Consider the following 25555-nt stretch of genomic DNA (forward strand, 5'->3'; position numbering starts at 1 on the left):
TAGCTAATGACATGTTTCTACACTCTAGTGGAACGGATCATTTATTTGAGGTCCCATGTGCACGTAATATAGCATGTGCCTTTGCCTCGAAGAGAGGAGGGAATGTTGGCAAATAGGTGGTCTTTTTGTTTTTTCTCTCTCCTATCTCTTTGCTCCCTAAGAGCTTCATGAAATAATCTTGAATCTATAGCTACATGCATTTTTTCTTAGCCTCGATTCAATTTACTCACTTTCATTGAATAAACCTTCAAAATAATCTAAATATTATGAACGCAGAACTCCTTGGCCTCTTTATTTCAGGAAGTTATAGCTTTACAAAACTCAATTCATCAGAATTTTACAGCACCAAGTATTTTGAGTTAATTAAGGTGATAAATTAAATCATCTTTAAAATATGGCCTGTTATTTTATCTCTCAGAACCTCATTTCTTTTTTCATTTTAATGAGTGTTAAATTATTAGAAATCAAATTATTAAGCAATAAATAAATAAATAATGAAAATTGGGTACGTATACTATCTTGGTACCACGGCATATCCTATTCCTCCATCATTTTGCCGAGTAGACTATCAACTATTAAGGCAAAGCTCGAGACATGAACAATAACTAAAATACTATACTACTTTAATTACAAAAGAAGCTAAGAGTTAAAATAGTTGAAAGAAATTTTGATGCGTTAATGAACAAAACAGGCCAGGGGATTAAAAACCCTAAAGTCAAAATAATATTGTCTTTTAGCACGTGATTGCAAAAAGATTAAGGCCTTCTTAATCAATTCGCCAAGTTTAAATCATTTTAATCAATCAGTGATGGAGCTTTTAGATGTTGACAGGAGGATATTTGGGTACCATAGGTTAATTACGAACAAGCCAAAGTCAAAAAGGGCAAAAAGAAAAATCCTGTTGTAGATCACTTGTGCTTATTTATGCTTGTGTGTCGGCGCACTCAAATAACAATGAATCAATAGCTCCTTCTTTTGTATATTATCCTTAACTATTGGCTGGAATCATTGTATTAAACATAATTTGCCACATTGGTATTGTACTTGGAACAAAAAGGAAGAATTTAATCATGACAAGAAGAATTTCTCTCATCTTCCGAATGATGTTAGGTAAATAGAATTGGAATTTTTAAGCAAAGGAGAGCCTCTATTGTCATTATTACATTCAAAAAATTTGGGTGGTTTGGGTATTGTAAATCTAATTAATAAGAATTTGGCATTTATTAGTAAATAGGTGGTGACTTTAGAGATTCTGGGTAGGATGTCAAAGTTTTGAAACATTATTCCAAGCCTTGTGGAAGGGCTTCTTAGTTTCACTGGAAACGAGGACTGTTGCTAGGTGTCGGGAATGATGAAAAGATTCTGTTTTGGCATTCGGTGGAAGATAGGCCCCTGAAAGTGCTTTTCTCAATACTGTTTCGGCTATCTGTCGATAGAGATGTAAAGGTGATGGATTATTTTCAGGATAATTGCACTTTGAGTTCAAATTGGCAAATTTAGGTGTAGAACAAATGGGAAAATAGAGTTCTTCGTCAACTTATTTTCATATTAAGTGACGTTTATTTGATCGGTAATAGAAAAGATAGATTGTTTTGGAAGTTTGACGAACATAATATATTCTTGATTAAAAAATTTTCTTCTATTATTTGCAGTTGCTCAAAGGATTTTAAAAGTCTGTTACAATATTTTTATAATTAGCTTCCTTGGGGTGCATCCTTACAAAGAAATTTCTTTTATCCAGGGGAGGATTTAGATCCCGGAGGTGTTTTGCAGTTTGCCCCTGGTGCATGCCTTTCCTTCTTGGAAGATTGTACTCATCTGCTTATTCATTTTGAAACGGTGGGATGTGGCCTGTTGTCTGCCGAATTTAATCCCTCTCTTTTTACAACAATATTAATGTGATTATTTGGGTGGATAACTGATGTGCAAAAAATGATTTTTTTTTTTATTTGTGAAAAGTAGTTTTATGGTCTCTTTGAGGTGCTGAAAATGAAGCTAATTTTGAAGGGAAAAAAATGGGATTTGAATGATTTGGTTTCTTTAGTCAAACTTTGATCTGTTTTCTGGATGAAGGCAGTGCAGGGGGATGACAGTATCCTAGAAACTGTTTGGTGGACTGATCCGAGGTCTGCTTCCAAGTCATATATATGTCTCAAAGCATCTTCTCAAGGAATGCCTAGTGGAAACCTCCACAATCTAATTCCTCGAATTTTAATACTAATGGTTCTGTTAGAGGAAAGCCTGGTCCCTCAAGTATCAGAAATGTACTAAGAAACTCTAAAGTTATTATTCTTGTATTATTTTCAAACTTATTGCTATGTCTGATTATTTTAATTATGTTAAGCGATTTGTTATTAAATTGATTTTTGAAATTTTTGTAATTCACCGTGACTTGGAAAGATATCTTTAATCATTAAATCAGACTCGAAGATTGATGCTTTTTTGGGTTCTCAACTCATGCAAAAAGTCATGGAAGTTTTGAAGAATTTTTCAACTAATTGATATGTTTAGTGATACCATTAATTGTGTTTTCCTTTAGAATATCTTTAAAAAATTTTATCATTGTATGTACATACTCTCTTCCAAAATGAAAATAAACAGAAATAACTTGTTTGTGGCTTGATGCTGTTAGTAGACTTTCTAACTGCAGGAACTTAGAACTCCATTTCTAACTTTGCACAGAGGTTTTTCATTAAAAGAAAACAAAAAAAAAAAGGTTCATTTAATTATCTCTGATCAAACCTTTTCCCTTACTCATGAAGTCCTTTTGTTTTTTTTTTTTTTTTGTAGCACCTTTCTGACCTATAACCGCATCATCAACCACCCCCCCTTGCTGGTGGAATCCCATATGCGCTCCCTTTATAGTACTAAATCCTAATAATGAAATGATAAAGGCAATATAGCTAGGACATAACTTTCATAAACAATGGCAAAGGTTTCATACTCTCTTTTTCATTTCCAAAATCAGTCAAAGAGTGTACCCGGCATTGTCGGGTTTATAAATTTTTTGTTTAACTCCTCGCCTTGTTAAGGAGTCATCATTAGGCTTTTCTTAAACATCACCTTTATTTTTTAGCATAATTTGAGGAAGATGCTCTTATAAAGTAAGATCCCCTTTTTACTTGGAAGGTTTTCCTTTTTTTTCTCTCTCTACAGTTAGGTTAGGTTTTTGCTTGTACTTGGACCTAAAGGGGCACTAACTGCTAGGTGGGATTCTTGTCTCTTGATATGTCTCAATCGAATCCTCTCATTTTCCGGGGAGGCATCCCCTCCAATGCTTTTCCATTTCAATACTATTTAATAGACTAATTATCATTACTATCCACACAAAAAGACTTATTTATAATTTTTAAGTTCCAAAATTGTGATAAATGTGTCAAAATCATATGCATTGTTTTTAAGAATTTCATACAAAATAATGATTGTCTTCCTCACTTTATATTGAATACGTGAATATATATAATATAAATTTATAATAATATTTCATTAAAAATATTTTAAATTCAAATTCTCCCTTTTCTACCTTAAGTGTTACCAAAAAAATCAAGCATTCTGTAATTATATTTATTGTTTAAAAAGAAATCTAATTTTGAAAAAGAAAAAAAACGCTCAAGCTTATGTCTTGGGCCAGTCATTTAACTCGTCAAACCGGGCCGGACCCGTAGCAGTGGCGACCCAACTTTCGTCCCTTATATAAATTCAAAAATTCAAACTTCGAACATTTTAAGAAGAACTTAGCCATTGGCCATGGCGCTTTCCTCTGCGTTTCGAGAAAGGCTTGAAACCATGGAGCATTCTAGAAACCAACGCCTAGCTCTCCTCCAGGTCAAATCTAAACTCAACCTTCTGTTTGATTCCCGAGAAAAACGAGGCCAGAAAGTCCTAATTTTGTGTCTCCATGTTTATTTCCACAGGCGGAGAAAGAGCTTCAAGCGAACAAATCTCAGGTTTTGGAATCGAAGCTGGCTCATATTCGGTCCAGGGAACAGAGATGCTTGTGGCTTGATCAAAAGATCGCTTCGCAAAACTTTAAAATCTCTTCTCTCAAATCTGGAATTGAAAACCTCGACGCCAAATATAATTCCAGCTCTCAACAATTGAAGTGAAAATTTAATTTCATTAGTATAATTTTACATTTGCATCTGGTAATGTAGATTTAGCGTTCATTTCTGAGATGAGATGCGCTGCGTTGAATCTCAGGGTTTTGAAAAGTGAGATCGAGGAGCTTGAAGAGGTGGAGAAGGAAAAGGATAAGTTTTACGAATCGAAGAGTTCAGAAATCAATGAATTTAGGGAAAATGTGGGGAGGTTTTTGATGGAATCTCGAATTCGAGTGCAAGAGTTGAGGAACTCTGTGAATGAGGTAAATTGACGATTAGAAATTGAGACTTTCAAATGAAGAATCTAAAAGTTAAACTGTTCAGATGTTTGCTGAGGATGCAATCTCATTTTTAATTGACTAAGAGCAATGTTGGTTGGCCCCTTTGGGCATTATATTTTATCTGTGAATTCAATTTCCTAACTTAGGTTTATGGAATTTGTCAATTTGATGATCTCTCTTGCAGATGAAGTCAACTTTTATGGAACTTCAAGGCAACAATGGGTATACGAGTAACTACGAGATAGATGAGGCAGAGATGAAAAAGGCTGAACTGTTGGCCATGAAAGAGAATTTAACAAAAAGTTTGGCTTCAAATTACCAAATAAGAGCAGAGTTGCAAAAGCAGGTTGAGAATATGTTGGCTGCACAAAATCAAGAGAGGTGGAAACAAGATAACAGGTTCATGAAGTTTGCATAGAAGCCAAGCAATGTTATCCAAATATTAACCCTTCTTATAATAGGTTTGAGCTCTTTGTAGGTTTGGTAGGAATGAACAATAATTTGGAACTTCGATTTATGTTGTGGATCTATGAACCATAATGAAGAGCGAATATGAATTTTCGGTTTTTCTTGTCAGAATTTGGTTGCTTGTCTTACATGTCTGCTTGCTCGATTGCATCATACTCCTACTGTTGTTTTGGACGGAAATAATTTTTGGGTTTCCTTCTGCCTGGATATTGGATCATTTACTTCTTTTTTATTCTACTTTTAAGTAAACATTGGACCATTTGATGCCCCTTTTGATTTATAAGCCTGCAGTACTGAGACCTGAGATCAGCATAACATTTACAAGTTTATGGGACAAAACATATCAACACCAGCAAGGATGAAACTTTTTCGAATCGATCAGGAAAGAATGCTAATTTAAGGAACAATTCAACAGTACTGAGGATTCCAAGATCCTAAGGGAGCCTAATATTCTTGTGAAGTCGAGAGCACATGTTTACAATATTCTCCCAGGGCCCATAATGGGAATATATTTCTATATGCAGCATAATGTATCATACAAGTCCTCAAGCAGACCCCGGTGAGTTCCTGTGAAAACCAATATTTAGTTCAGGATAACACTATTAATGAGGGTTCCATCTAGATCTTAAGCAATCTATACAAATTAAAACCTTGAACAAGAGAACGTTTGTAAGTTTTTAATAGATATAATCTTTTTGATAGTTCTTTTGCTTCAAGAGAATGATGACCATCATCTCATTAAGCCATATTCTCCTTTTTTAAAGCACAAAGCAAATTGTCAATTGTTAATCTGAATTTCAAGACTGAATTTTTTTTTTCTCTTTCCATTTTCTTAAGAAAATCAGGCTGTCAAGGATGCTATATATTATCAGCAGTGGGTGAATTGCTTTGCTGAAGCATTTGACTTGCTAGAAGGATCTAACTTAGGTCTTACATACCTGTTGAGGAAATTCACCACTTTCCATCTGTGAGTTGATCAATAGTCTTGCTGCTTCGTGCAAAGGTTGCGGATCCAACTCAGCCTAGTTAGCAAGAAACATTTAGACCAGGAATTGAGGTTTGTGTTGAATTTGCAAAGCTAAAGGTTGATATCATGTTTTTACCACTAATATCAGCAGAATTTGTTTTCTATAATTAATATGATTTATCATACACATCACCATGATTTGAATGGATCATTTTCCTTAGCATATGGTAAATATACAACCCAGTCTTAGCTTCCAATAATCCAATTACTTGATAATATTACACTATATAGTAATATTCAATACCTAAATTTAGATTTGCTTATCCAAAAAGAAAACACACATATTTAAAATCTAACCTGTCCAGCATGAATCAGACCCATCATTGCCCATGAAGTTTGCACTAGATTTGAGCAGTCTCCTTCTGCTAGATGTTCATATTCCTGTTCAAAAATTGTGGGAAAATATTAGGAATATTGTATAGTCTCCTCTACTGAGTTTCAGAAGACAGAGTGATCGATTTCTTTGTGAAACGCCAGGGTTTCTTCTGGAAAATAGCCGATTACTGTATGTCCAGTAAGGCAATAATTACGGCTATACATGTTTTTGCTTGGATTCACTTAATTCATGCTCCCTAGCTCAGTGATAAACTGATTAAGTAACATAAGAATGGCAATTACCAAATTGGGGCATGACAGATAGCTTTCTCCCCATCCACCAGACTCTTGCTGTTTTGAAAGCAAAAATTGACAAGCTTTACGGACAATTTGGCTGTTGTGACAGGTCTTCCCAACAGCAGCCAGCCCTGCTAAAGCAAAACATGTGCCATATGTATAGCAAACTCCCCAGCTGCCATACCTGCAAATATTAAGTGATAATCTTAGCTTAAACTTCTATTATAACTTTTGTTCCCATTATCCATTCATGATTTTGCTCAAGTTAAGTTAAACTACAGAAAGGAATTCAGAATCACCAAGAACCATCTTCCATCTGTGAACCTTCTAGAAATTGCACTGCATTAGTCACAGAAGTTTCTATGTCTTTCTTTCGATATCCAGGATATAACTGGGAGAACAACACAAGAGCTTGGATGGCCGACGAAGTGCATTCAGCATACCTAAGACCACCAAATTACTAATGTTAAAGAAAATTTTTATATGATGCTTTAATGATAACATAATGCAATTACTGATAATAGGAACATACTCCCGCTCAATCGCTGCTGCAGCAAAAAGTTCTGTTGGATTTAGCTTCTGAAAAAGAAAAGAATCCCACAATTTAAACTAAAAAGTTGACGCTGCGTTAGAATTAAGCAGCAAAATTGCAGCAAAGTATGACTTGCTTGGCAAAACTTTGAACATTTGAGCATGAACTGGAGAACACGTGCACTTTTGATAAGTTTTACCTCCAGCCATTGTGGTCCTCTTACTGGCTCCCAAGCAGTAAAACCACCATTTTTGCTCTAATAAAAAGAGAAAATGGAAAATCAAGGCCAAGGATACGAGAATTACAGTTTTCCATAGATATCCAATATGCAAGAAAACAGAGAGAGTTTTCAACAAACCAAAGATAAAGATGTCTTCATACCTGCAACGACAAGAGGACATTCACAGCATCATATAGTCGCTCTACTTCAACTGTTTCACCTACAATTTCTGGAGGTAATTTTGAGAGTAACAGTATTGCCTGCAAAGAAAAGAGTAATTAATAAACGTCTGCTAGCAAATTAAATTTGCTAATTGTTTTTTTTAACTTAGAGAGACAAAATAAATTAATACAGAGGAGCAAAGTCACCTTCAGAGCTTCAGCTATGCCGTCTATGGTTTGCCATCCATCATCTTGAACGGAGAAAGTCCAAGCTCCTTTAGACATGTGGCGATGCATACTTTGGAAGTCTCCTGACGCATTTTCTTGAAGCTGAGAGATTTGTTGATGCGAGAAATAAAGTGAGCTGATTGAGATAATAGAATTAATACAGATTAGTTTAAGAAACAAAGATTGGGGGAATAGGAACAAACCTGACACTGTTTTATGAACTCATGCGCTTTTCTGAGAGTAGAGCCATATTCATCCGTTAGATTACTTGAGATGATTGCTTGGGTAGTTAAAACGGTATCCCACAATTGGCTACCACCGTTTAACTTCCAATACAAACGAATTAGCAAATTTAATCAGCTACAATTAGAAATGTAATACAAGCATGGTAAAGTTGGACATGTGCAGTGGTAAGGTGGATTATTATCACCAAACCTGCATTTTCATTCCATCTTCAGCTACCCACAAGTAATCAGGAACTCTGGCGAGGTGAAATTTTATTGAATCTGAAGTTGGATCCTCTGCCCAACAGGCCATCATATGCAAAACCTGCAATTGAAGCATTTGCAGTAAGCATTCTGATACCACTTGGCTGCCCAATGTCAATAATATGTTGTACTCTGGTAAACTCATAGATTGCTAACTGAGCTTTGACTCTGCAGCAACTTAGGACAACTAGATTAAAATGATGATGGTGGCGCTCTGGAGCATTTTAATACCAAATATCCATGCTCAATTCATCAATGTTTTATGGAGGATACCTTCTGTATACTTCCTTGAGTTATGTATCGAGTGTTCTCATCCTCATAATGGATGAGCTTTGTTACTATCTGTAGAGCTTTCTCTCTTAGCTTGGAGAAGGGCCAGCATTTTAAAACTGGCTCGGCAATGTAATAAAGACTGTCCCAAAGCAGAATTTGCACCATGGGATAAGGGTGGTATACATCTTCCTGCAGTGAAACCAAATCATAAGCTTGCCAGGCTTTGGAAAGTTCAAAAACACCTTCACCTGTGTATCCCCAATTCATCTCATCAGCACTGCAAAATTCTTGGCAGTATAGATTAACAGTATCAACAAGCATGTGGATAAATATGACAAACCTTTAAACAGGAATGGCGTGCTTTATTCCAATCTATCTTTTCATACGGTTGGATGTAAATTTCTTCTCTCAATGATAAAATAAGCTCAGTGATTGGCCCGACAAATTTCTTTCCATACAAGTAAGACATAGGTGCATAAAAGTTGCGCATGAAAGACCATAGCCTCGCTGGGTGCATATGAGAAGATATATAATTAGTGTCAGCGAATAAAAGAAAAAGTTAGGTTTTACTATAAAAGAAATTTTAGATTTACCTGGACTGAAAGGAAAATATGAAGGGAGAAGCTATAATTCTGGGGGCATTGGATTGCACCCTGACCATTCATATAATCCTAGTACCTTTACATTAAAATTTTCAATAGATTAAAGTGTATCTAGCAGTAAAGTTGAGGAGGGAATTGAAAGATATCTCAATATGTGAAATTTTAAGTTTTAAACTAATAATAATAATTTTTATTTAAGAAAAAAATCATATAGATTAACCATTCATATATATATATATATATATATATATTGAGATTATGATAGTCAACTAAATAGCAATACTTACCAATTTATATAAGACATGTACAAATCCTAGGAATATGATTATAATTCAATTCTAATTGGTAGTTGGATAATGTCTATGTAAATGTATTAATGAATTTGGATTCACTTGACTAGATCCATATTTCAACAAAACATAATATATATATATATGAAACAGTAATTAATGTAATAATTTATTTATTTAATAAATAAATAATAAAATTGATTTTTAAGGAGAATGTCTAACATGAATAGCACCAACTGAGTTCACTTCAGCTTAGTTTAGGTGGTTGAAAATGTGGGGTTTGAATTAAGATTTCAAATTCAGCTAGTCAAGTCATAGTGCTATCCTCTTTGACCAAGAAAAGAAAAGGCTAGTAGCAGAAAAAATTTCATACCGAAAGATAAGCCTTTCCCAATGAGGGTATCATCGTTGCACCCCCGTGATTAACTATCCAATTTCTAGCCTTCTCGACAGCCCCATCTTTGCCACCTTCAGTTCCTTCTCCAAGCAAACGAAGGGCAATGTAATTTAGAATCGTGGTCAACATGGTGCTGTGCCCCTCTACGTGGAAACCCCATCCTCCATCTCTATTCTAGCCAGGGGGAAAAAAAAATTGAAGTACTGGTACTATTAAGTATCTCATACTGTACTAAAGAGAACTTTCATCCATGTAAATGTGTCAAAGAGTTGAGGTTACTACTTGATGATTGTAAATGTAGCGAAGAACTTCCCTTTTGTGTTCAGAAGATAGAACGGTATCAAGTGTTCCAGTAAGGTATAAGACCATAACCTGCAAGTTGTAAAAGCCGCAACCATGAGGTAAAACTTACATTTTGGACACTTTTTCCAGGATCTCTTTCTTCGTCTTTGAAGGGAAGAATTGAGCATAGAAAGCATATGTACCAGAGGGCGTAAGGAAAACAATGGCCCTGAATCTTCCGAGAGCCAATGTCCATCCCATGCTTGTATAGCTGAAGTGAATCGAACAGCTTTCCTCAAAGCAGTCGTGACTTTTTCACGAGTCACTTCTTCATTGTCTTCCAATCTCACTGGTGCTATGCTTAGATCTACCTGGTTATCTTGGATGAGCTGTAATTTGGACCAAAAACAGTTTAACATATATAGTTGACTCAAAATATTATGACAGTGAAGTTCATGCAAGAGTGCCAATTTCTTTGCAAGTAGAAACTTTTCAAAGAAACTAAAACTTTAACTACCTGAAAATTCTTAAGCATGTCGCTACTTGCTTTAACATGATGCCGATGTAAGGAGAAATTTTGTCGGAAGTTTTCAATTAGAGCTCCTTCCTCTGACGTTCCGGAACCAGCGTCGAATTTCCAAACCTGTCTGCCCATAAATTTGTTTGTAGTAAAGAGCCACGGACCAACGCCTTCCGCTATCTCCAGCTTCCACATATTTCTTCCTACCTTTGTTGCTGCACTCTTGGTCTTATACCAGTAATTGAATTCCGTCCCATCCCTTCCCTTGGACCCCTCTTAAACAATCGCATATATAGACGAAAATGCCTAGATCAACCGACAACAAATTAATTAATTTCTTTCTCCCGATACCCAATGCCCTCAAAATTGTTACATTTGTTTTACATGTGTTGATTCACGTGATCGATTACCTTTCCAATTGGGACTATAAAAATACTCCTAACAATACATATTTTCTTCTGCAAAGGCCGACTGTCTCGCGAAGGAAGAAAAATTAGAAAAATACGGAGAAAATCATGAAAAATAACTTTTTTCGTAAACTCAATTTAAAAATATTATTTTTATAGTTTTAATCAATTTTTGATATGACTAAATAATAATACTCTTTAAATAATTTTAGACAAATTAAAATAGTTTTAATTTTATCTATTCCGTTATCCAGACAAAAATTTTAAAATTAAATCTTGCTTTCTCTCTTTAATCAAATATTGTCTATCTCACCGTTCAGAGATGATATCAAGTTCTTTCTTAATTTATTTTATTTTTTTAGATGATGGATCTTGGAGTTTTCAAAGACAATGAACAATGATTTTGCTCTTTTATGGTGATTGCAGGCAGCATGATGAATTTGGTAATTGGATACTTTCTGTTGATGACTTGCTTCGAAACTTGTACTACAATGGAGATGCCTGTGTTGATGAGTTGGATCAAATTGGTTAAAATGATAGGCTCAAGGAGAAGAAATAGCTAAAGTATATTTGATGAGTTTTATAGTTGTTCATGATTTTATTGTGTCTGGGATTGAAATGATTATTAAGCACGTTTGTTGAGAATTTTGATTTTTTTTATGGAATTTTGAATTGAAATTATTCAAGGAATATTTTGTAAAATGAGTATATTTTGTTTTTGCATAAGGGAAGTGAGCAAGGCTCTCTCGAAAAGGATTTATTTTGTCTTGCTTTGGAAGGTTATGAAGTTTTGTAACCTATTTTTTATGAAATGCACAATTTCATGGCTTAGTAAAAAAAAAATATGTGTTTTAGGTTCTTAAGTTTATTGGTTTATTCATGAAACCCCAAAGTTAAAGAGATAAAATTGATTAGACTGATTTTTAAGTATTGCGAGATTAATTTTAGGCATTACGTGACTTAATCACTGTATGACTGATTTTTAGGTATTATGTAATTGGTTTTAGGCATTGAGTGACTGGTTTTTAGGCATTGTGTGATTGATATTTAAATAATGCTTAAGTCACACAATGTCTTACTAACTAGTCACGTAATACCTTTCTAACAAATCACGTAATGCTTATCAACTAGTCACGCAATACCCAAAGTCAGTCAAAAACTAGTCACGTAATACCTTATCAAAAACTAATCACGTAATGCCCAAAGTCAGTCACACAATATCCAAAGTCAGTTACGTAATATTTAAAAACTAGTCACATAATTTTCAAAAGTCACAAAAACTATTGAATTCTATTTAATAAGATCAACAACTTCAAACGATACATTATATTCCATTTAACAACATAATTAATGAATATACCTACTTGATAAATAATACTCAAAATGTTCAAAAGTTTTTTTTCATATATCAAAAATCACTCTAAAATGTTTAAAAATACTCAAAACGCTAATAGATTTTCTTCGTGTATCAAAATCTACTCCAAAATTCTCAAAATGCTTAAACGTTTATCTTTCTGGTAAGAAATACTTCAGAGATGAATAGTCTGACGAGGAAAACTCAAATAATATGAGTCGATTTGAAGCGCAGACTTAAATATACTCGACCCGTTAATAGGTTTATGGTTGAGACGCGAAGTCAAATAAATAGGTCAATTTTATTAAGGATAATTTTATCCAAATTTTAATTTTCTTGACTAAAAATACTTAAAATTATAAAAAGATCTATTATCAAAAACACCTTAAGCCTATTTAAAAAAAAAACTCAAAAATATATCCATGCTTCCAACGTGCATTTAGCATAAGCCTGCCCCAACGTCACGAATGAGTCCCTATTTTCTTTCCTTTTTTTTTTGGCATTATTTTTTTGTTTACAATGCCTGTAGAATCCGTTGTGCAATTATTTAATTATTATAATTATATAAAAAAACATTAAAATCTGATTCTTTTATTAAAGATAGGGAGCGCAACACCGACATATCCTATGGGCTTAAATAGAAAATAAGGCCTGATTCATTTCCAGGTTGGGTTAGAATGCCCAATTTTCAGTACCGTTGAGGCCTGATATCCCCTGACTCAGCCCAAAGTACTAGACCCAATTTTCGACTGACACTTGTCACTTTCTCATTTTCTTTTTCATTAATCAGAAAGACTAGAACTTTCTTTGCTTCTTCCAAAACCCTAATCGGCTAAATCATATTTCCATTTATTAATTATGAAAATCATATTTTTGGAAAAAAAATCCTGAACTTGCCAACTGCTTCCTTTTCGAGGTTCTAGTATCTTCTACAGAAAAATAAGCCTGTCCTATAAATAAGCTACGCTTAACCATCCCTCTCATTCTCTCTGATAAAAACTAGACACCCTAAAGAAGCTGAATTTAGAAAATGGCGGAGGAATTGGCGCTTGATTTAGAGGAGCTTAGGCAACTCCAAAGCATCGCAAAGAGGCCATGTATTCTACCATTCAGATAAGTTAATTTTTGACATGATTAAATAACAATACTCTTTAAACAATTTCAGATAAGTTAAAATAGTTTCAATTTTCTCTATTTTACCATTCAGACAAAAATTTTAAAATTAAATCTCGATTTCTCTCTCTGATCAAATACTGTCTATCTCGTCCTCCAGAGATGACATCAAGCTTTTTCTTATTTTGTTTTATTTTTTTAGATGATGGATTTTGAAGTTTTCAAGAACGATGAAAAATGATTTTGCTCTTCTATGGTGATTGCAGGTAGCATGATGAGTTTGGTAATTGGATGCTTTCTATTGATGACTTGCTTTGAAACTTGTGCTGCAATGGAGATGTCTGTGTTGATGAGTTGGATCAAATTGGTTAAAATGATGGGCTCAGGGAGAAAAAATAGCTAAAGTATGTTTGATGAGTTTTATGGTGGTTCACGGTTTTATTGCATCTGGGATTGAGATGATTATTAAGTATGTTTGCTATGGATTTTAATTTTTTTTATGAAATTTTGAATTGAAATTGTTCAATGAATATTTTGTAAATGGAGTATATTTTGTTTTTGCATAAAGGGAGTGAGCAAGGCTCTCCCGATAAAGATTTATTTTGTCTTACTTTGGAGGGTTATGGAGTTTTGTAACCTATCTTTTATGAAATGCACAATTTCATGGCTTAGCAAAAAAAAAAGTATGTGTTTTAGGTTCTTGAGTATATTAGTTTACTCATGAAACCCCAAAATTAAGGAGTTAAAATTGATTAGACTGATTTTTAAGTATTACAAGACTAATTTTAGACATTACGTGACTTAATTACTACATGATTGGTTTTAGGCATTGTGTGACTGATTTTTAGACATTGCGTGACTGATATTTAAGTAATGCCTAAGCCACACAATGCCTTACAACTAGTCATGCAATGTCTATCAACTAATCACGTAATGCCTTATCAAAAACTAATCACGCAATACCCAAAGTCAGACATGCAATGCCTTATCAAAAACTAATCACGTAATACCTTATCAAAAACTAGTCACACAATAATCAAAGTCAGTCAAGTAATGTATAAAGTCAGTCACGCAATACTTAAAAACTAATCACATAATTCTCAAAAATTACAAAAACTACTGAATTTTATTTAATTAGATCAACAATTTCAAACGATACACCATATTTCATTTAATAACATAATTAACGAATATGCTTACCTGACAAAGAATACTCAAAATGTTCAAAAAAAATTTTCATATATCAAAAATTACTCTAAAATCTTTAAAAATACTCAAAAAACTCACAGATTTTCTTCATGTATCAAAACCTATTATCAAAAAGACCTTATACATGAAGCCTATTTTAAAAAAAAAACTCAAAAATATATCCATGCTTTCAATGTGCATTTAGCATAAGCCTGCCCCAACGTCACGAATGAGTCCCTATTTTCTTTCTTTCTTTTTTTTGGCATTATTTTTTTGTTTACAATGCCTGTAGAATCCGTTGTGCAATTATTTAATTATTATAATTATATAAAAAAACATTAAAATCTGATTTTTTTATTAAAGATAGGGAGCGCAACACCGACATATCCTATGGGCTTAAATAGAAAATAAGGCCTGATTCATTTCCAGGTTGGGTTAGAATGCCCAATTCTCAGTACCGTTGAGGCCTGATATCCCCTGACTCAGCCCAACGTACTAGGCCCAATTTTCGACTGACACTTGTCACTTTCTCATTTTCTTTTTCATTAATCAGAAAGACTAGAACTTTCTTTGCTTCTTCCAAAACCCTAATCGGCTAAATCATATTTCCATTTATTAATTATGAAAATCATATTTTTGGAAAAACAATCCTGAACTTGCCAACTGCTTCCGTTTCGAGGTTCTAGTATCTTCTACAGAAAAATAAGCCTGTCCTATAAATAAGCTACGCTTAACCATCCCTCTCATTCTCTCTGATGAAAAACTAGACACCCTAAAGAAGCTTAATTTAGAAAATGGCGGAGGAATTGGCGCTTGATTTAGAGGAGCTTAGGCAACTCCAAAGCATCGCAAAGAGGCCACGTATTCTATCTCTTCTTTCCTCCGAAATTCGCAACTTGGAAAAGGTTCCAATCTTTCCTCTTACTAGTACTATTTTTTCTGGGTATTGAAATTTTGATATTTCGAATGAATTGGGTTCCATATATTTTGATTTTAGGAGTTCTAAGTCTGAGTTTTTTACTTTAGTTTCTGAGTTCTCGTGGGCCCTGTCCATTTTGGAGTTCTTTTCCAATGGAATCTGAAGATTTAATTTTTTTTTTATTTGTCCAAAGTTGAAATTTAATGGGAATGGTTGAAATGTGAAAACCATTTCAACAAAACAATCTGTATCGGTTCAAAGATATCATGGTTCTGCAATTTAATTTGAGATTGGTTATTGGAGAAAGTGTTTGGTATCTTTTCATGATTCTAAACTATGGATTCTTCAGTTGCAGACATCAAACGAGGTTGCAAAGGCACCTACTCCTGCTACTGTTTCACAAATTCCAACTCCCATATCAACTTCAGGTAAGGTTCCTGTTAACCCAGCATTGAGTTATGTAACGCTCGCCTCGTTCAGCTGGGATCAGGATAATGATAAAGTCAAGGTAAGAAATTTATGTTCTTAGAGATATAAGTTTTTTTCCTCGTTGTGTCTGTCATTTCCAATACAAATATCAAATTCCCAAGTCCCAACATTGCAACCTGAAAGAGAAATATAATTCATTGACTTGTTGGAGTACATGATGTGGTTATCAGTAGTTTCATCATCTTAAATAATGTTCTCTACGACAGAGCAGGAGCTTCTTAGAGTCCTCTGAAATTATGAGCACTACATATTCTGCATTATGGTTACACTGCTTTTTTTTTTTTTTGGCTTACTTTGTGTTTGTCCGACAGATATATGTCTCTCTAGAAGGAGTTAACCAGGAAAAAATTCAGACAGAGTTCAAGCCAATGTCATTTGATGTTAAATTTCATGACGTCCAAGGAAAGAACTATCGATGTGCCATTCCGAAATTGAATAAAGACATTGTACCAGAAAAGTGCAAGGTGTTAGTCAAGCCTACAAGAGTCGTCATCACATTGTTCAAAGCTTCCAAAGGGAACTGGTCTGATCTGCACTACAAGGAGGACAAGGTAATTGCCAACAATATAGGATGAATAAGAGTTACTTTTAATTTCCATCCTTTGCAGTTAATCTAAAATACTTTTTTCTGTTCACGCAGCTGAAGCCAAATTTGGATAAAGAACGAGATCCCATGGCTGGAATCATGGACTTAATGAAGGTAAGTTTACTTCCAGAATTATTGCATGTTGAATGTGTTCGACAACAAATTTCAGTGGCTAATTCCTACGACTTTTTCCCTTGACATTGAATTGTGCGAATTACAGAATATGTATGAGGACGGTGATGATGACATGAAGAGAACAATTGCCAAAGCATGGACTGATGCAAGGTCTGGCAAAACAGCAGACCCTCTGAAAGGTTACCGGTGAATCCAGTGCCAAAGGAGATTGATCAGAAATGATTTTTTTTATTCAGATGTTTTTCCTGCATTGGCCTCCTTTTGTGTTTTGTGGAGCTAGTCATCTCGTGTTTAAGTTTAGTCTGGACATTTTGTTCTTGCTATGAAGTATCATTGCAAATAGGTTGGTGCTCTCTTCATGTTATCCAATGTTTCTTTATGAGATCTTAATTAGAGCCTTTGCTGATTAGCGGTTGCTTTAACAAGACATGCAATTTTGGCCGAAATTCTCATGCTTTAAAATTACGGCATGATGCTTATGTCGCAGGCCGAAAATAGGTTAAACTCTTGACCTCGACAATTTTCCTTGGTGCCATTAACCATATAAAGTTTTGGAAATATTGCTATCATTATCACGATTATTAGAAGCTTATTTTTAGGGTTTTACGCCTCTGGTTTGTCCATACTTGAGAGGCCTGTGTTCAAGACTTAAATGAAATTTGAAGAGATGTTAGGATCTTAAAGCAAAGAGAAGTTGAATTGAATGAAATCTGAAATTGTTTTAAAAAGTACTAATAAAACAATCTTAAATTTTTATTTTTATTTTTTTTAACAATTTCCTAAAATAACAATCTCCCTGGAAGTGAAATTTTTATTAAGATACTTAAATATAATGTTATATCATAGTCGTCTATGATTGATTCAACCATTTTATCTCAACTGAGAAAAATGGTCCCCTACCGCGAAAGGGTCCTAGACCTGGGCAAACCAATGAAAAACATTCCAGGCCCATATCGGACTTGCGGAAAACACTTAAAAGGGGGCAAAAATATATTCTAGTCTGCCATAAGTAAACTGAGTAACTGATTAATAAGATCTAGAAAGTTTACATCTTCACAGCAGTGTGCCGTCATTGGAGAATTTGGCTGCCATAGTCTGTGTTGAACTTCTCATAGCGATGAGCATGTAAATGAGCTGATGGTCTTGTGTTCTTCAAAGCAGTTTCTATATCATCCGGCGTAATAGGCCCAACCTTCGGCAGCTCTGCAAACCAAATATTACATTTTGAGTTCATGACTAAACTAAATGCTGCAGGCAGAAATTTATGAGACAAAAAGAGCTCTTTTTTTCCGGTGATCGTTCTTGCCTATTAATATACAGTAAGGAAAACAAAATGGAAAATCAGAGGAAATAAAACCTTTAAGTGAAACACATACCATCGTCAGGCACCAGTTCATGCCTATCTTCAAGGACTGTCATTAAGCGTCTCAAAGGCTGCATTGCTGCTTCTTTGCAGAGTAATCGAATATCTGAACCTGAGTAACCTTCTGACTTTTCCACTAATATATCATAAGGAAGAGTCTCCTCACCATGCTGTTCAGGCAGGAGTTCTTCAAACATGGCTCTTCTTGCTTCTGGCTCTGGGAGAGGTACAAGGATCTTTTTTAACTTGGTTAAAGGCAAACTGCTTCATTAATAGCATATCTTGAACTTCTGAAAGATTTTCTCATTCATCGTGCAAAAGATTCCATCAAACTTAATTGTAAGTAGCAAGTGATAGAATAACAATATATTCAAGGCTAAAAAGATTAGGAGACAGCATAAGCCAACTATAAAATGATTTGCACCACAATCATGTCAGATTAAAAATTAGTGCTGTTGGTTTCTAAGCTTCGATCATGTCCCGGCTTTGTAAGTAAAGTTCTTTGTCCATGCAAAAGTAAATATGTATATTAGAACCTTCTACCATAATTCTTAATATTGTTCAAAATACAGAATAGATTAACATGTCAAAGGATACTCGCTTCTCAAGACGACGGAGCATGGCTGCATCCAATTCCCAAGGGAGGTTTGTTGCAGCCAAAACAAACACAAGCTCATCTGACCGTGTCAAACCATCCATCTGCAATCTAATCCTAATGATCAATTTTTGAGATAGTATAGTTGAAAGCTACCATGATTTCATTTTAAATTACCATAGACTAACTACTAGTAAGGAAGATGTAAGATCACATGTTTGATTTTAAATACTTTTAATTATTGCAGATGACATTTATTATATGATTAAAACAACAACAAACAAGAATGCACCTATAAAGCTGCTGCAGAATCAGTTTAAGATTCCAACTATATTCTAGTTAAAAATCACTAGGCTGAGCAAAAAAAAAAAAGTTAAAAATCACTAATAAGGATAACATAGCTTAATTTCCCATGATGATTATTTCGCTTGATTTTTAGAGCAGAAGACATAACTAAAATAAACAGGTTATAATACCACCAGGTTTGTTGTTACACACTGTGCAGCAGTTCTACAAGGCATTTGATACTAATGCATGAATTATCAATCCAAATATTAATAATATCACACACACAACGAACACATTTATGCCCCAAAAAATAAGAACACGACAAAACATCACCTGTATAAGTAGCTCAGTTTTCAAACGCCTACTTGCTTCATGCTCACTGCGTCCTTCACCACCGCGCTGACTTATAATTGCATCAATTTCATCAAGAAATATGGTAGATGGTGCATGGTGCCTTGCTAGGTCAAACAGTACTTTTATTAACTTCTCAGAATCACCTGGAATATTGTGAACTCCACAGTTAGATAACTAACTGCTACTTTTATAACAACCATAAAAATTATTGGATCGGGTCCCAACAGGTACATGGGCTCATCTCATGATCTTATAAATTACAATAATATCTAGCAACTTTCCATTTTAGAGACAATTCTTCATAACTTTCATACCTAGGACCAAGTCCCTCCACAAATCAAATAAGATCTTGGAAAGATTGTCTTTAACATACCACGCCATTTGCTGACTACAGATGATGCTGAAATATTGAAAAATGTGGTCTTGCATTCTGTTGCAACAGCCTTTGCCAGCATTGTCTGCAACCAGAATAGTGATTCAAGTATAAGCTAAAAAATAAATGAAAAACAAAAGAGAAGAATGAGCACTACCAAGATATAGCAAATTATTTTCCCCGATGCATAACTTTTTCTCCCAGTATTGAGGTGATTGTACCCTACTGTTAATCAGAATTTACCATGTGACTATGAAGAACATGCTTCCTCTGTACTAATCAAGCATATCTACTACATTATGGAGATGGCTTGCGTAAGACAACATTAATTTATTGGAAACAATTAACAACATACAGACCTTTCCTGTCCCAGGGGGGCCAAAAAGGAGAATACCCTTCCATGGCGAAAGAAGACCGGTGAAGTACCTACACGAAATCTTATCAACTGTGAAATGAAAGCTTCAAATTCCTTCATAACATATTATGGAATATTTCATTAATATTTCACTAAATCAATAGAGAAAAATTAAAAGCCGGTGCTTGACAAAATATTCCCATTGATCTCAAGTACGGGAAAGAGAACCAGCAAATGAACTAATATTATAAGGGTGACTTCCAAAGTTTTCTAAAGAAAAGTTTGATTTTCTTTGTAATATAATCCATGCACTTTCAGAGGACTAGCTTTTACAGCACCTAAGCCATCACAAGTAACAACTCTTGACAAGAATCCATATTCCATGCACTTCTGAGAGTACTAGCTTTGGAATCTTATTGACTTGATAACATTGTCCTAGAAAGGCACTTGTTAATCTTTGTTGCTCTACCAAAGGAAAGTTCTGAGCCAAATGGAGGATTCTGATTTTGATATTTAGGACAAGTACAAAATGCTTTAGCCTCTACTTTCTAATTTTCATACAAAAAATTTCTACTTACTCAGGCAGACATGCTGCTCACTTTATTCATTTGATATGCACAAAATGAAACTTAAATATAGGGGAAACAGCACAAAGGGTAGGTTCAAATACAATGCAGAAGGCAAGAATGCAAGAAATGTCATATTTTTATAGATCCAGTAACATAAGCTAGCAATCCAGTTATAAAAAGGAGGCAATGGCAGTCAACATACCAGTCAGACTTTTCAAGGACTTAAAAGGCTAGTGATGTACATGTGCACAGCATTCATGGTCAAAGGTGTAGCAAGACTTACTTGGGATATTTTATTGGCATAACAACTGCCTCTTTAAGTAAACGTTTGGCATTCTCTAATCCCTTGATGCTTTCCCACTTAACATCTGGACTCCCACGAACAATGTCCCTAAAAAAGATATGATGTAAGATGATATGAAGTAGACAAAATTTTCAAGTTCTAATGTAAAAGAATATACCACCCAAGCAATTCAAATACAAGAAACAAAACTTCTTTTCTATCACCAATGAAGATACTGATATCCATAATTACCTACTTAAACTCTCTCCTAAAGCTCGCATTTCAGCAGTTTCAAAATCAGGAAGCAGAGACTTTTGCCTGAATAAAAAAGACACATCAAAATCATCAGTTTTCAAAGAACTGGAGAATCATATCTTGATCCCCAGTATCTACTAGGATTCAACTCGAAACAGAAAACATTAATCACGTGATCAATGTCAAGAACTATACCATATAAAAACCAAACTTAGATCCATCCATCTTATATTCTATAGTGTAACTAAACAAATTTATTAAAGTTACGAATCACAGGAAGAATGAACATACGGTCTCGAATCAAATCCATTAGCAACCGCACCATTTGAGTTCACCGAGTTGGTATCCTGAAGCCAAACAAAACAATAACAACTCATCCAATCAAGAAACACAAAAATGCTAAAAAAATAGAGCATTTAAATTTAAAATCGCAATGGCTAAAAAAATGAGCTACCCGATTTCGATACTGTTCATAAATAGCCATATCAGACGTGTTCTTGACAGAATGGTTCCCATTTGAGGTCACATTCGAAGAAATGCCGTTGGACACGGGCGTATCAGCAGCTTGACCATCTTGCGGCTCAGGTAATCTCTTCCTCCCAAACTTAGCATCATAAAACATTTTAAAATCCTATAGATAATAACATAATTGCTTCAAGAAAATGCTTAAACTTTTCTTTTTCTTTTTTTTTTTTTTTTGTGACCAACATTGCTTCACACAGTTTGATCACAACTTAAAATTTTAAAGACCACCAAAAAAAAAGGAAAGAATAAAAAATTTCTTGAATCCGATGTAATCTAGGCTAATAAATGAGTAGAAAATTTTATTAGAAAAAAGGAGAGGTACTCGAAGTAAGTCAAGTAACTGCATTCAGTTCAGTTAATTGAAGTGAAATCAGGAACAAAACAACGATTATTTTTCAAAAAGAAAACAAAAAAGTCTCTATTTTTCTTTGCTTTTGTTATTTCGGCAACCAAACAGCAAACAGGAAAAGGGCGAGAGGGAAAAAGGGAGTACCAGAAAAGACCAGCGAGTGACAGAAGGTTCATCGGCCATTCTTTGATGGAATTTTTTTGTAGAGAAAAAATAGAATAAGAAGAAAAGAGAGATTTTTCTCTGTGCAAAAATTTACTCAGATCTCTCTCTCCTCCTTTCTCTCTATGTGTTTGAGTCCGTTTGTTTTGATGTAAAGTGCAACAAAGAGGAGCGAGTACTTTAAATCCTGTTGAGAGAAAATGGGCAATCAATTGAAGATTTTTTTCCTTCTTTCCACTTAGGGAAAGCAAAATAAATAAAACAACAAGTTCTAGCTGTCATCTAGTTTTCTCTTTCATTTTCTTCTTTTTAAATTATAACGTGCTTAAAGGAGAAATGGGAAAATGGGGTTGTTACCGTGCTCTGCGTCACGGGTGAATACGATTGCCTGTTTTGATTTACCTTCCGATCATGTTTCCTGGTGGTAAGCGGGAAAGAAGTTACCTGCTGGTGACGTTGACGAGTGTTATTTCCAGTTGCGTCTTTGGTCGGTGAAACTAAAAATGAAACAAAAAATTTTTATATTTTGGAGTAGAAGAAAAGGAGAGAATAAAAAATGGTAACTACAACATTATTTTGACTATTTTCACTCACGTGGATTACGCGATCATTATTAATTAATCTAATTTTATTATCGTATTCACAAATTTGTAGATCTACCTTTGTACAAAATTCATAAGCGGTAGTCTTATATGTTGTCACTCGCATTCCTAGTTACTTGAATTTGAATGATTAATTTATGAACCAAAATACGACTGTGGACTAGAGCAGTACAAAGTCATGGAAATTAATAGAAATAATATTGAGTAAGTGTAATGTGGAATCTAATCAAATCTGCAATAGAAACGGCACATGGAACACATCGAGGGAGGGGCGGAGCGTCCCTTTGTAACGGGTGGCCATTTTAGAAATTTTTTATATATTATATATTTTTAATAATTTTTTAAAATAATTTTTTATTAAATAATTAATATAATTAAAAATAATAAAATAATCTTTCATTCAATTTTGTTCAATTTCTTAATTTTTTTTAATTTTTTGAATTTCTCTACCCATCTTTTTCTCTTTTCTTTTCTGTTCTTATATTATGAAATTATAAAGAGATAAAATTTTTATTTAATTTTTTTATTTATTATTTTCAATTATATTCTATTTGTTCATATATTTTAAATTTCTATAAATTTTTTTTTTTAATTTCTACGAATCATCAATCATATTCTTTTTTTTTGTTATATAAGTTATATCTCTTACTTGTCATGATTTTTTTCTATAATGTGAATTTTATTTTTAATGATTTTAATTTTTAAAAATTAAAAAATTATTGTATATATAATTTTTAAATATAAGTTCTAGTGTTGTATCATTGGTTGTTGTTTAAAATTTTACTAATATATTATTTTTTATTAATCTTAATTATTTAAAAAAAATATCTCAAGTATATGTTTTTAATGTGCTTTACGTTTTATATTTAGTTAAAATAAAATTATCTTGAGTATAAGAAGAAATTATTAATTCTGTATATCATATTTAACTCTTTATATTTTATGTATTATGGTTTAATATTTAGTATTATAAACTTAAACATAATAAAATAAGAATAATGGATGTTGACTACATTAATTTTTTAGTTGTTTATATTAAGAAAGAAAAAACTTTGAAAGAAAATGGATGATGAGTTTCTTATAAATAATTTAATTATTTATATTAAAAAATATATTATTATCGTCGAACAAAACTTTTCTAAAGCACTATTATAAGTTTTTTTTTGTTTCTTTTTATTTATATGTTATATAAAACTATTATCTATTATAAATCTGATAATTATTAATGGTTAAGTTTAATATATTAATTTTAAAAATTTTTAATTTTTAATTTTATTAACCTTTGACCTCCCCAATAAAAATTGATTAGCTCCGCCGGGATATCATCACACATACAAAGAGAGGCAAAAGCTTGGGATATTCGCTTCTTTCTTTTTTTTTCTCTCTGTGTGTTGTAAGATTGGCAAGTTTATTTGGTCTTTGATACCCACGTTAAGTGGATTATTTTATTCGATAACAAAGTTCTTTAAATATCAATGTAAAATTACATCATAAAGTAAAATTGCTAACTTGCATGGATGCGAGCCTTAAAGTTATATAAATTAAAGGAGAATCTTCCCATCATTCTTGTGATTGAACTTTCAACAGTATTTGAAGTGATGTCATTTGCTCTTGCTCGGCTCTATGATAAAATCACCAAATCACTTACTTTGGGTTTCAACTTTTTACAATTGTATACTAATATAATTAATTATATTAAAAATATATAATAATTAAAATAATTAATAAAATATCTATATATTCTCTCACTTCTTAAATTAAGTACCTAACAAATATTTATTTTCTCTCACCTCCCACGTCCCTATTAATTCTCAATTATTTACCTTATTTTTTATTAAAAAAATTAAAATCAAGATAATTAATAAAATGATATATTTTCTCACTTTTTTAATTTTTTATTACTTCCCAATTTTCATTATTAATTCTCAACTATTTCTCTTATTTCTAATCAATTTAATGATATTATGTATTTAATAATTTTCAACAATTATTTTTTATATATAAAATTAATTTTTTTTTCAATTTATAATATAAAAGTTTAATGAGAAATTTTGCATCTCAAAAAGTTAGAAAAATAAAATTTTAATAATTTTTTTCTTAATTTTTATAAAAATAATCTTATTTGAATATCTAGCTTTAAGTTTTTGAAGTTATTGAGTCACTCATACATATGTTAATGTCATAAATTTCATATTAGTAAAAAATGAAATCAGTCTTGACTTATATATAACAATTTTCCTTCACGATATATTTTTTTGATTATAAATGCGAGTTCATGATAAATGGTATTAGAACTTATCAAACTTATTATTATTTTTTAATTAGGGAAAGGAGAAGTCTAAACTTGCTTTTTAAACAAAGTATTATATACCAAGTAATGAGCCAATTAATTTGGGGAAGCAAAATTCTGAACTTGCTATTTAAATAAAAGATTATGTATCAATCAATGAATTAAATGTTCGGATGCTTACTAAACCTTTCAGTGACGTGTAACTTTAAAAAAAAAAATAAGATTGAATTAGGTCAAGATCAAAGTAGATCTCTCTTCTGTATTGAAAAAGTTGATGCAATGAGAGCGTGACACAATAAGTGGATCGAATATGACAAATTTAGAATAAATAAAAAATATGAGTCTTGAGCTTGTGTATAAATAAAAGTCTTCTCTCATCTAATAATCATATTTTTATATTAAAAATGTAAACTTGTGGCACACTTCATTGTAGGGTTTAAAAAAATCAAAACAAAAGATTGAGTAACACTAACACAAGTAACAACAAGTAGTCGGATGGCTACATTCTTCGTATCCTACT

At 33.1% G+C, this 25555-nt stretch overlaps 3 protein-coding genes and 1 pseudogene across 6 annotated transcripts; 2 read left to right on the top strand and 2 right to left on the bottom strand.

Moving 5' to 3' along the window:
* On the top strand, nucleotides 3726-4957 carry LOC18596497. The gene is made up of 4 exons (XM_007025008.2): nucleotides 3726-3825; nucleotides 3915-4102; nucleotides 4201-4363; nucleotides 4566-4957. The coding sequence occupies exons 1-4, from the start codon at nucleotides 3748-3750 to the stop codon at nucleotides 4797-4799; spliced, it is 663 nt and encodes a 220-aa protein (XP_007025070.2). The 5' UTR covers nucleotides 3726-3747; the 3' UTR covers nucleotides 4800-4957.
* On the bottom strand, nucleotides 5192-10706 carry LOC18596498 (annotated as a pseudogene).
* LOC18596499 (calcyclin-binding protein) lies at nucleotides 13106-17081 on the top strand. 3 transcript variants are annotated; one of them, XM_018123612.1, is made up of 6 exons: nucleotides 13106-13334; nucleotides 15400-15448; nucleotides 15812-15970; nucleotides 16263-16502; nucleotides 16592-16651; nucleotides 16758-17081. In XM_018123612.1, exons 1-6 carry the CDS (start codon nucleotides 13273-13275, stop codon nucleotides 16860-16862), a joined length of 675 nt encoding a protein of 224 aa, XP_017979101.1. In that variant the 5' UTR covers nucleotides 13106-13272; the 3' UTR covers nucleotides 16863-17081. The 3 variants fall into 3 exon arrangements, with proteins under 3 accessions (XP_017979101.1, XP_007025073.1, XP_007025072.1); XM_007025011.2 differs by lacking the exon at nucleotides 13106-13334 and having other exon boundaries at nucleotides 15152-15448; nucleotides 15818-15970; XM_007025010.2 differs by lacking the exon at nucleotides 13106-13334 and having other exon boundaries at nucleotides 15172-15448.
* LOC18596500 (katanin p60 ATPase-containing subunit A-like 2) lies at nucleotides 17466-22359 on the bottom strand. Of its 2 annotated transcripts, none has more exons than XM_018123610.1 (11): nucleotides 22126-22359; nucleotides 21562-21738; nucleotides 21399-21454; nucleotides 21105-21170; nucleotides 20853-20960; nucleotides 20005-20071; nucleotides 19646-19730; nucleotides 19252-19415; nucleotides 18633-18734; nucleotides 18049-18271; nucleotides 17466-17875 (listed from the first exon to the last, which is right to left on the bottom strand). In XM_018123610.1, the coding sequence occupies exons 1-11, from the start codon at nucleotides 22162-22164 to the stop codon at nucleotides 17742-17744; spliced, it is 1221 nt and encodes a 406-aa protein (XP_017979099.1). In that variant the 5' UTR covers nucleotides 22165-22359; the 3' UTR covers nucleotides 17466-17741. The 2 variants fall into 2 exon arrangements, with proteins under 2 accessions (XP_017979099.1, XP_007025077.1); XM_007025015.2 differs by having other exon boundaries at nucleotides 21562-21711; nucleotides 22126-22358.

Source organism: Theobroma cacao, chromosome 6 (genome assembly GCF_000208745.1).
Source record: "Theobroma cacao cultivar B97-61/B2 chromosome 6, Criollo_cocoa_genome_V2, whole genome shotgun sequence".
NCBI classification, from domain to species: domain Eukaryota; kingdom Viridiplantae; phylum Streptophyta; class Magnoliopsida; order Malvales; family Malvaceae; genus Theobroma; species Theobroma cacao.